The 12,888-nt window shown below is 37.0% G+C and overlaps 1 protein-coding gene across 18 annotated transcripts in view; it reads left to right on the top strand.

The window, feature by feature from the left end:
- LOC117325189 overlaps positions 1-12,888 on the top strand; it is an 86,935-nt gene that overhangs the window by 19,735 nt on the left and 54,312 nt on the right. For all 18 annotated transcript variants that reach the window (XM_033881211.1, XM_033881206.1, XM_033881198.1 and 15 more), the window contains 5 exons: positions 752-869; positions 3,095-3,266; positions 5,120-5,227; positions 7,606-7,730; positions 8,306-8,425. In XM_033881211.1, coding sequence (XP_033737102.1) covers positions 752-869; positions 3,095-3,266; positions 5,120-5,227; positions 7,606-7,730; positions 8,306-8,425 — 643 coding nt within the window. The remainder of the gene's footprint in view (positions 1-751; positions 870-3,094; positions 3,267-5,119; positions 5,228-7,605; positions 7,731-8,305; positions 8,426-12,888) is intronic.

Raw genomic sequence — 12,888 nt, 5'->3', positions numbered from 1 at the left:
TAGAGACATAAACTATTAGTCCTCTTTACCAGGGAGAGACATGAACCACTGGTCCTCATTACCAGGTAGAGACATGAACCACTGGTCCTCATTACCAGGTAGAAACATGAACTATTAGTCCTCATTACCAGGTAGAGACATGAACTACTGGTCCTCATTACCAGGTAGAGACATGAACTATTAGTCCTCATTACCAGGTAGAGACATGAACCACTGGTCCTCATTACCAGGTAGAGACATGAACCACTGGTCCTCATTACCAGGTAGAGACATGAACTATTAGTCCTCATTACCAGGTAGAGACATGAACTATTAGTCCTCATTACCAGGTAGAGACATGAACCACTGGTCCTCATTACCAGGTAGAGACATGAACCACTGGTCCTCATTACCAGGTAGAGACATGAACCACTGGTCCTCATTACCAGGTAGAGACATGAACTATTAGTCCTCATTACCAGGTAGAGACATGAACCACTGGTCCTCATTACCAGGTAGAGACATGAACCACTGGTCCTCATTACCAGGTAGAGACATGAACCACTGGTCCTCATTACCAGGTAGAGACATGAACCACTGGTCCTGGTAGAGAGGGTGGTATTAAACTGTAGAGAGCAAAGGCAAAAGCACAAAATGTATGTACAAACTTAAAACATCCCTCCAACACAACTAGAGTATGGTGTTGAATAGTGGGCAAAACTTGTAGCACTAAAAAATCAGATTATTGCTGAATGTATGCTGTTTATTTTAGGAATACCAGAGGTATAACCCGAACCAGGATTCCCAGCTCCGACAACTCGCAGAAAACCATGGTCGCCAGATGGAGTACCTCCAGATCAAAAACAGGGACCTGGAAAAACAACGAGAAGGTATATGGCGATAGGTTATTGGGTAGTTACGATGGATGATTGATATGTTGTGAGCCTCGTATTGAAGGAGGTACTCAAGGATGTTCTTTTTAAGTCCTACTATTCTCTGACTATATAGGGCTGTGCACCCATGGACTGGTCTCATTTGGATAGTTTATATTGACGAGGTTGCACTCTAAAGTAAACAAGACAAGGGGCTTTTGCAAAATGGACAAAATCGGTGAATCAGTGATTCGATATTTGCATAAAAATGGTTTAACACCTAAGGATATCCATAATGCTATGGTAGCAACACTAGGGAAAGATGCCCCTTCATATGCTACAGTGAAAAGGTGGGTGGCAGAATTTAAGCGTGGCCGACAGAGCCTTGAAGATGACCCCTGTCCTGGAAGGCCTGTCAACATTGCAACCCCAGAAATGTATGAAGCATTCATATACTACATGTACCTAGCTGTTCTGGTGATACACACATCAAATTTAACAGGAATATTCTGGTATAATTCATCCAGTGTGAACTTTCGTTTGTCTGGAGTTCTACATTTATTAACTGATATTTATGAAACTTCGTTTACATTAAAATCATGATATATAGTTGTGTTTCCCTGAAAGGACTATTTTTGCAGATGTTACTGCTCTTTGCATCAGTATTTCATTTCTAAAATTTGAGATCTCCCCCTACAGTTTTTAATCAATTTCTTTGAAACTTGATAGTAGGCTTTATAGCCATGATTTATATACAACTAACTCATGAACAACAGTTTACCTGTTTATTAATATTCTTGTAATCGAACTGGAACACTTTTCAACAAATGAACATGTCAACTATAACAACATTTGGCATATCAGGGGCTACTCACTCTACACAATAACATACTAAAATACTAGCTAACTAAAATTAACAAGACACAAGTAATTGAGAAACACCTAGAGAAGAGGCTTGACTCTGTCGAACTCCAGAGAAGCAGCTTGACTTCAGGTATTTCACGGTGAAGATAGAAAAATGGAGTCCTCAAACTTAGAGAAGAAGCTTGACTCTATAGAATCGCAGAGAAGCGACTTGACTCTAAGATTAAATGCCCGACTTAGAGAAGAAGCTTGACTCAACTGAAAGCAGAGAAGCAACTTGACTCTAAACCGAAAGGTCCTACTAGAGAAGAGCTTGACTCTATTTAGCCATAGAGAAGCGACTTGACCCTAGTAACCCTGTAGTGATGAGTGATAGACGCTACGGCCTAATTCTTAAGTGAATAAAAGGATTTTAAAGATTGACAAAGTATTGGGGGTAAAATTCCCCAGGAATTAAAGGCCGATCAGGTATTAAAGACCATTATATAAGAGTGAGTAGCCCATCTTAATTACAATACATAAAAAATTGAAAAGTAAGGTAGAACAAACAGGGCACTAGTATAGATCATCCAAACAGCCCAGTACAAAGGTGAAGCTTGGGATGGTGGGTGGGATTATAAAAAAACAAGCGATGATCACCCGCCTGAATCAATACTGAATAGGGTGCTGACAATGCTCCTACCCCTCTAGGGGGTAATGCTGATTGGTCAATGACTACCCGTCTCATTAGCATAGAAAGTACTTGGTGATCCCGATACCAAACCTCCATACAGATCTAAACAACTACACGACGTAAAAATATGTCAGTACATCTAATATAACTAGGCGTTTCCGAACACCTAGCTCTGAAAATAAACTGGAAAAGATACAATAAAACATACATGTAGAACATGAATCTATGTTAATTAAGCAAATATAAATGCTATGAAAACATAACATGGATCGATGGTTGCAGTATCCATAGTTGTATACAAACTGTAATTTAACATAAAATGCAAAATATCATTATATATGGTTCTACAAATGCTATTGTCTTTTTTTACTTTCAGTTTTTGATTTTTGTTCTGGCACCCTACTTTTTTCAATTGATTTCTTTGAATCTTGGGAGGCTTTATAATCATGATGTCAAATTATGTTTAATGAGTTGGAGACGGAAAGATAAGGGTCAAACAAGTCAACTGACCACTCATAAGGTTAGAAAGATAAGGGTCAAATAAGCCAACTGACCACTCATAAGGTTAAGCCAAATTTATTTCAATGCAATATAGTCATCAATAACAAATATGGCATTCAATGGGTGTATATTGTTCCTGCCCGAGGTACTCTGGTTGACAACCATTTTAGAGTATGAAAATGAATATTTTGTGACTTTCTGACAGATATCAGACGACGTCTAGAAGAGTTGGCTAACAAAGGGAGCAAGCCGCAACCGACTGACAATACATCACAACTGCTGTCAGAACTCCGGGCCCAGGAGGAACGCAACAAGATTGCCCTGGACGATCTACGAAGACAACTGTATGACATCCATGGTCAACGTGTCAACTTTATGTAAGTATTATTTAACTCTGTAGCATACACCAAATAGTACAGTTAGCCAACATTCTCTGCTTCAATTATATAGTTGCAATATAAGTATATCTTAATGCTAGTCAGAACCTGCTGTTTTCATTCTAATCTTGTGTATTGTACATACCATACATAACATTTATTGTATGTATAATAGCAGTGTTATTTGTAGAAATTAAATTCCCCATTAACTTAATGTCCTAGTAACTAGATGAACATTTTTAATTATATACCTGTACGTAGCAAGGCAACAAATCTTATTGAAAACATGGAGGCATCCATGAACATACTGGAAGCTTTGGAGTATAAGCTTCTAGATGATCCAGACTCAGAGAAAGCCATGGAATTGATGTTGACTGGACGTGAGAATGAACGTTTACAGACTGGCCAGGCAGGCGAGGGAAGAGAGCTGAGGAAGGCCACCTCAGTATCACGGAATTCTAGTTCGTCAGAAGTCAGGAAAATTACTGCAGGCTCCAGGGGCACTGCAGAAAGACGCATCACTCATTCGGCAGAAATGATGTCTCCATTACAAGAAATATCAAGTGAAATGGAACTGCATAGTTTGAGCTCCGAAGGACAAGACGCTGCTGAGCAAAATTTTAAAGAAAATACAAAATCAAATAATAGTTCGAAGGATATTCAGCAAGTGATGCCAGAGCAGAGTCTTGTAGATAAATACAAAAATTTACGTAGACACATGGAAACTATGAAGGAAAGAGTGGCTCCTAGAGGGCAGATCAATCAGCGTCAGTATCCGCATCCAAATAACCAGTATAGTGCTTATTTACCCTCCTGTCAAACTTACCCTGGTCAGCCTCCTCCCGGTCAGCTTCACCCTGGTCAGCCTCTCCTACACTCAAGCCTTCCTCATCACTTCTCCTATCAACCCAGCCTCCATCCGTGGCGTCACAGGTTTGCCTGACTGTTAGATTGATATGCATGCTGATGTTTATGCTGTTCATTATTGTGTTATTTCTGTATGCCTGATGTTTTAATATTTTTTGAGTTATACATAGTTTATTCCATGTTGATAAAACTTCAATATTGTTCATTTTTATGTTATCTGTCATATTATAGTAGTAAACCGTATTCGACCTAATAAGAACACTGTACTTACAGAAAGTGCCCTTAAAACCATGTACAGAGAAAATCTTTATGTAAGAATTGAATGGAAAAAAAGTTTTTATTTTCATTTACATACATTTATGTATACTGAAAATAATCCAGTCTTTGGCTGAAAGATAAAACGATATTGGCAGATCTGTGAGGTAAGGAACTTTAAGTCATTTCAATAAGTGCAACTTTGCTCTTTTCCTGTAAAAGGTGGGGTGCACTTTAAGTGGCAGACTTGCTTATTAGGTTGAATACGGTATGTAGTAATTTGTCCGATGAAGTTACACTTAGGCAAGGAGTTGCTATTATATCCTGTAGTTTTATTCTTATACTTATCACTTTTAGTAAAAGTAATATGAATTGTGTAAGTTATCCTAAAAATGTAAATACAACTTTTTGTACATTGGTACAGATTTTAGTATCAGTAATTTTGATATCTGTAATGTACACTTAAAATGTATGTGCCTTAACTATTCAAATCTTCTCTTTGAATGTTAGTGAAAAGAGGTGTCGGTAATCACAAGTTTATAAAGAACTACTGTTCTATTATATTCTATTGCCTCTGTCTTTGTGTTTTAGTGAGGTGTCGGTAATGACAGGTTCTATAATGAACTACTGTAGCTGAGTGTTTCTCTGTTTTAGTGAGGTGTCGGTAATGACAGGTTCTATAATGAACTACTGTAGCCGAGTGTTCTATAGGCCCTGTTTCTCTGTTTTAGTGAGGTGGAGAAATCTATGCAGCCTCGGCCCCAGCCTCAGCCTCCCTCTGACCGCAAGTCCTATGTGTACCCTGTGTACTATGGCAACTCCCTGGTGGCTGAGATCAGGTTAGTATACTGGTACCTAATAACCAGATAGTCAGTACTCTGTAAATATTTCCCAGGTAATCACCTACCAGGTGTAAATCTCATATTTGTACATATTACATTGGTAATGTGGAAAAATGGAACAAACATAGCAATACTCTATAAACTTTAACATAGCAATACTCTATAAACTTTAACATAGCAATACTCTATAAACTTTAACATAATAATACTCTATAAACTTTAACATAGCAATACTCTATAAACTTTAACATAGTAATACTCTATAAACTTTAACATAGCAATACTCTATAAACTTTAACATAGTAATACTCTATAAACTTTAACATAGTAATACTCTATAAACTTTAACATAGTAATACTCTATAAACTTTAACATAGCAATACTCTATAAACTTTAACATAGCAATACACTATAAACTTTAACATAGCAATACTCCATAAAATTTCAACATAATAATACTCTATAAACTTTAACATAGTTATACTCTATAAACTTTAACATAATAATACTCTATAAACTTTAACATAGTTATACTCTATAAACTTTAACATAATAATACTCTATAAACTTTAACATAATAATACTCTATAAACTCTAAAATAATAATACTCTATAAACTTTAACATAGCAATACTCTATAAACTTTAACATAATAATACTCTATAAACTTTAACATAATAATACTCTATAAACTTTAACATAGCAATACTCTATAAACTTTAAATAGTCATCTGTTGACTATTTTCTATTGTATAAACATTGAGCTGTTGACTATTTTCGAGTGTATAAACATTGAGCTGTTGACTATTTTCTAGTGTATAAACATTGAGCTATTGTCTATTATCTAGTGTATAAACATTGACCTGTTTACTATTATCTAGTGTATAAATATTGAGCAATTGTCTATTATCTAGTGTATAAACATTGAGCTGTTTACTATTGTCTAGTGTATAAACATTGAGCTGTTGACTATTTTCTAGTGTATAAACATTGAGCTGTTGACTATTTTCTAGTGTATAAACATTGAGCTATTGTCTATTATCTAGTGTATAAACATTGAGCTATTGTCTATTATCTAGTGTAGAAACATTGAGCTGTTTACTATTATCTAGTGTATAAATATTGAGCTGTTGACTATTATCTAGTGTATAAACATTGAGCTGTTTACTATCATCTAGTGTATAAACATTGAGCTGTTGACTATTTTCTAGTGTATAAACATTGAGCTATTGTCTATTATCTAGTGTATAAACATTGAGCTGTTGACTATTTTCTAGTGTATAAACATTGAGCTATTGTCTATTGTCTAGTGTATAAACATTGAGCTGTTTACTATTATCTAGTGTATAAACATTGAGCTGTTTACTATTATCTAGTGTATAAACATTGAGCTGTTGACTATTATCTAGTGTATAAACATTGAGCTGTTGTCTATTATCTAGTGTATAAACATTGAGCTGTTGACTATTTTCTAGTGTATAAACATTGAGCTATTGTCTATTATCAAGTGTATAAACATTGAGCTATTGACTATTTTCTAGTGTATAAACATTGAGCTATTGTCTATTGTCTAGTGTATAAACATTGAGCTGTTTACTATTTTCTAGTGTATAAACATTGCAGTGGCGTAGGAAGTCGTCAAAAAGTGGGGGGCAATATTTTTTTTAACCTTTAATTTTACGCACTAAACAAATCGTATGCCACCTCCGCAAAATGTAGTACAAAATAAGTTATTTACGCAAATCAGGATATATTATTTATAGTAAAACATGAATCACCAGGCCTGGCCAGGATTTTTGAAAGGAGGTCCAGTAATTTAGTGATAATGCGAGCGCCACAGGCGCGAGCCGATTTTTTTATTTCTTTTTTTTTGCGCGGGGTCTAGGGGCCGCCCAACGAGTCCAGGGCGTAGGGGGTTCCAGGGGGGCAAAATCCCCCGGCGAAAAATGAATATAGCACAGTTGCAATCATTCGGGATCAGGCACAGATCCAGGATTTTCGAAAGGGGGGTGGGGGGTCCGTCCAGTGATTAAGTGATAATGTGAGCCGAATTTTTTTCCATTTTTAAGGCTATAAAAAAAAATTTCCTCCTCCGGTAAAAGGGAAAATTTAACTAGAATAGGTATTCAGCAAAAGTTTTGACTATTATCTAGTGATTAAACATTCAGCTGTTGACTATTTTCTAGTGTATAAACTTTCAGCTGTTGACTATTTTCTAGTTTATAAACTTTCAGCTGGTGACTTTTTTCTAGTGTATAAACATTGAGCTGTTGACTATTATCTAGTGTATAAACATTGAGCTGTTGACTATTATCTAGTGTATAAACATTCAGCTGTTGACTATTTTTTAGTGTATATATCAATTATATTGCAGTGCAATGAGACAGGCCTACCTCCAAAATGGGGGCAATGATCCTGACGTACTTGCACAGATGGCACAGATGCAGGCTGAAGCCCAGAATATAGAGGATGGCATGAAACAGGCCCCAGAGAAAAAAGGTATCGTACATTATACAGTGTCATATACCGCTCACGTCATTGCTATGGGAGGGATGTCGTCTGAGCGATGTAGCTGTGGGAGCGATGTCGCTGCTAGATCACTCTCTCAGCAACATCGCTCGGGCGATATCACGGGTGATTTTTAATCCCAATTGCTCGACCCTGGTTCATTGCTCCTGCAGGGTTGGAGTACTAAATCACCCTCCCAGTACTGTAGTATATTAGTGGTCAACTGTATCCCTACGTATTTAGTATAATGTGTAGACTTTACCACGATATAGGAATGTTTATGTAATGGATTTGATTTACTGCTCTTTATATTAGAGTAAAATTGTTAAATCCTGGTACCATTTATTCAATATCACATAAATCCCTACACAACTTTCAGAATGGTTTCACATAATTCAGATATTCAATATCACATAAATCTTCATTATTCAGATATTCAATATCAGATCAATCCCTACACAACTTCCAGAACGGTTTCACATAATTCAGGATTATTTTTTTTTTTACAAAATACTCGCAAATGACATCAAAAATTTGGTTAGTGAAATGAGTGTTGTGTTTTACAGACAAGAAGGACCACCATAGCCAGCTACAGATGCTGGAGTTGGAAAACGAACGACTACACAAAGAGCTGTTGCTGCTACAGGAACAGAACTTCATGAATAGAAAGAAGTCGGACCGAGAAGGTAGGCATTACACCAAAGACGCTAACCCTAGAGTCACCTTTAACCCCTCATTACAGGCCCCATCCCAGAAGGATCCGTACGACAGACTTGACCAGTTTGAGGCACAGTATGGCCATCTTGTACAACAGTACTCAAAGAGTTCTGAAAAAGGTCATAGTAGGCCAAGGTCACGGAAGTCCTCTGTACACAGTTTACCACAAAGTGAAAGTAAAAATAGTAAAACTGATCATCCTGTATCCACCATACACCAGCTCAATCACAATGATGCTTCTTATCCCCAAAGACCTTATCAAGGTCAGGGGTCAGTTCAAGGTCATGGAACTGATCAAAGTCAAGGTGCTAGTAAACCTAACAGAAGTGTGGATATATCACAGTATCAGAAAAAACTTAACCTTTTGGATCTAGAATTGGCAGACCTGCAGTTAAAGCAGTTAAAGAGTAAAGAGTTGAAATCTGACAAGGCTGACAAGCCTGCTGTGCCTCGGCTTGATCTGAGGGAAATCACAGGAGACGAGAATGAAACACCTGGATCATTTGCCGAGTATTTGAAGATGGAAAAAAGGAAAGAAGATGAATACAGAGCAATGCCATTTATGGATTCTGATGATGAAAAGGATGACAGACATGAAAAACCACATGGACACAGGCATGACTATTTCCAGTCTCATCGTCAGTTTTCTAACCTTGCAGATAACTACTACCAGCATAACTGGGGTAGAAGAGGTCAATATCACCAACAAAGTGATTTTCTGGAAGCTGGTAAAAGTCACACTGATTTCCTTCCTAGGAATCAAAATTACAATGGTCCTATACCAACATCTCCGAAAAGTGATGTCATAGACAGGTACCGACAGCTTGGTAGACCGATAGTGTTCAGGAATAACTACTCGGACAAGGGTGTAGCCTTGGGGCAGCCTTTCAGGGTGTAAACTGAGACTGATAATGTTCAGGAATAACTACTCGGACAAGGGCATAGCCTTGGGGCAGCCTTTCAGGGTGTAAACTGAGACTGATAATGTTCAGGAATAACTACTCGGACAAGGGCATAGCCTTGGGGCAGCCTTTCAGGGTGTAAACTGAGACTGATAGTGTTCAGGAATAACTACTCGGACAAGGGCATAGCCTTGGGGCAGCCTTTTAGGGTGTAAACTGAGACTGATAATGTTCAGGAATAACTACTCTGACAAGGGCATAGCCTTGGGGCAGCCTTTTAGGGTGTAAACTGAGGTTGTTGACAGACCAGTGGACCAATGATGTTCAGGAATAAAAATAGAATTACTCCAACAAGGACATAACCCCTATATGTACTTTGGGCTCGGCCTCGGATGATTCCTTAAATTATGTACTGAAGGAACCACAGACAAATTTGTCTAACAGGGATATACATATAGCCAGTATTTGACTTTTTGAGATTGTCATTCTCCTGATGGACTGTTCAGTGTTAAGTGAGGTACATCATGTACTGGTAAATGTAGAATTATAACATTTTACCAGTGGAATGTCAGGAATTATTACATAAAAGTGTTATTTTTCACAGCAGTATATAAATTCCAATGGATTACATTGAGGGATCTACAAGAGAATATCTTTGTGTAATTTGTTTCTTCAGTGTCGGCCTTGAATGTCGATCAAGCTATTGGTCAGCCACATCATAACTCTGAAACCATAGCACAACTGTCCCATAAGAATAACATACAAATCACTGGTATAGAAACCTCCAAGTTTGTGACAAATTGTTACCGGGGAGAGATTTTACCTTACCTGACAGGATGTGTATATAATCTTATACAATAACTCAGCATGATGTGTGCTGTTGATGTTGCAGGTTTAAAGTCTCAATTTAGGTTATAACCTCTACTGCCATTCTAGGTTAGAATATCAGTCTGGGACAACTGTTAGATGGTGTCAACACGGCTTGGAACAGGCTATGGTGGAGTAAATGACACATTATCTATTTTCAGTCAGTTTAATAGCTGTTAACAACTAGATCATAGTTACAAAGCCCAGTTATGTTATTGGAAGGGATATGTGATGATCACATTGATAAAATATTTGACCTTGACCATTATTCAAGGTCACAGGGTCAGAAAGGTAATTACTTCAGTAGAACTACAAATGATAACATATTTTCCCTATACCTGTTGCCAGTGTTAAGGCAGTAGCTGGGCTATCAAAAGTTAAGAAATAACCTTGACTCACTTTCAATATTTTATGAGTTATTTTAAAAAACGCCATTACGCTATCCTGCAGAAAAACGCCATTACCCTATCCTGCAGAAGGGAGTAGAATCTGGATTGTCCTGTAGATTTCTGAGGTTATAATATCGGATGTCAAGAGTTTTGAAATATATATTACCTTGGCCGACTTTGAAGGTCATACATGTAGTGGTCAGACATGTTGAAAACATTAAACTCTTCTAATAAAGTATTAGATGTAGGATAATGATATTGGTCTCCATAGCTTACATTTGTGTAGAGTTAATTGTCTGATATCTAATGATGTTGACCCCCTCTAATGACCCCCTCTAATCATCACACAAGTTAATTCTATACAATTTCTAAATAATTTTTTAAGAGTTATAGAATTTGGGGAAAATGTCATTATATTCAGCAGTGTACAGTTTTGAGTCAACAGTGCCATAGCCAAGGTCATTGATAAGGATAATCTGTCTAGAGAGTACATGGCCCTCACAATATTTAGAATATGAATATTCAGCCTCATTGTACAGGGATGCTAATCTGAGGTCATATCAGTTTTAATTTCCCACCAGTGTGCAATCCTACCTGTTGTTATAGTTACCCTTAATGACCTCTAACTAGTACCTATAGTACATACAAGTATTTAACTATTACCTAGTACGTACAAGTATTTAACTAGTACCTAGTACATACAAGTATTTAACTAGTACCTAGTACATACAAGTATTTAACTAGTACCTGGTACATACAAGTATTTAACTAGTACCTAGTACGTACAAGTATTTAACTAGTACCTGGTACGTACAAGTATTTAACTAGTACCTAGTACGTATATATTTATAATCATTTGATATGTTTGACATATAATTAATGTATATAATTAAGTACTGTATAGAACTCCCTCCATTACTGGGTCAGTAATTATCAGTTAAGTTCATCGGGGACATACACTATACATGTATATACTGAAAAAGTCCCCCTGAATTGTAATACAGTGTGACTTAAGCCAATAGCATCAAGTAGGAACTATGTATATACTTAAAGTTCACATTTTATAGATATTTCATGTATTGGTAAACTTTGATTAATTTTGTTGAATACGCCGACCAAGTTAATCCTCTAATGTAATTACCAGGTAGGATTTACCTGACATCAAACGGTGCTGTAACATTCTATATGTGTGGTATAAAGTCTTGTTATTAATAAAGATTCACTGTAGAGGTGAGAATTCCTTCTCAATTATATACAACTAACCAGTAGGTTTATAGTGATTTTGTATGTTGTAAAAAGCATTTAATAAAGAGAATGTATACCACAAAATATAACTGTCTTATTATGGCTGAACTGTTGATAGTGACAAACCTGTTTATATTGGTATCAACATGTACCAGTATATATATCTTAATAAAACATATTAGACAACCCTAAAATGACCGATATCACCTATACCACAGTATATCTTTAGTGACCGATATCACCTATACCACAGTATATCTATAGTGACCGATATCACCTATACCACAGTATATCTTTAGTGACCGATATCACCTATACCACAGTATATCTTTAGTGACCGATATCACCTATACCACAGTATAGTGACCGATATCACCTATACCACAGTATATCTTTAGTGACCGATATATCACCTATACCACAGTATATCTTTAGTGACCGATATCACCTATACCACAGTATATCTTTAGTGACCGATATCACCTATACCACAGTACAGTGGACCCGCGATAATCCGGACGCCGATAGTCCGGAAAACTCACAGTCCGGACGGAAATGCACGGGAACGGATTTCCGTAACGTTATTTGTACTCACCAGTCCGGAAATTCGGATTCCGATTCCGGAAGCCCATTTTGGGAACGGAACGTACTTTTCATTAGTAAATTTCCCTCAATAATCCGGACGATTTTTTCACCACAAGGAGAAAAAAATGTCGGGGCAAGTCACCCGTGTCGACAGCTGTACAGACTATCGCTTGACACTGTGCGTAGTCATAGCGACCGCTGCCAGGTCATAGCCCCGGGTGTTTACCTGTGTTACAATGTGTAGCTTTTGTTTTTATAACGGTACATTGCTTTTTCTCCACGACCTATCCAATCTCAAATACATGTAATAAATTTATGATCGGTAATTAACATCATTAACACTTGTATTGGGTAAACACGGATATCGGCTTTGTAACACCGTTACGTGAAACGACGACTCATTGAAAGATGCATGCTATTAATTACATACACATTTACGTATTA

This window comes from Pecten maximus, chromosome 4 (genome assembly GCF_902652985.1).
Source record: "Pecten maximus chromosome 4, xPecMax1.1, whole genome shotgun sequence".
NCBI lineage: Eukaryota > Metazoa > Mollusca > Bivalvia > Pectinida > Pectinidae > Pecten > Pecten maximus.
The sequence above is the reverse complement of the archived record's forward strand: the minus strand, read 5'-3'. Positions and strand labels throughout refer to the sequence as shown.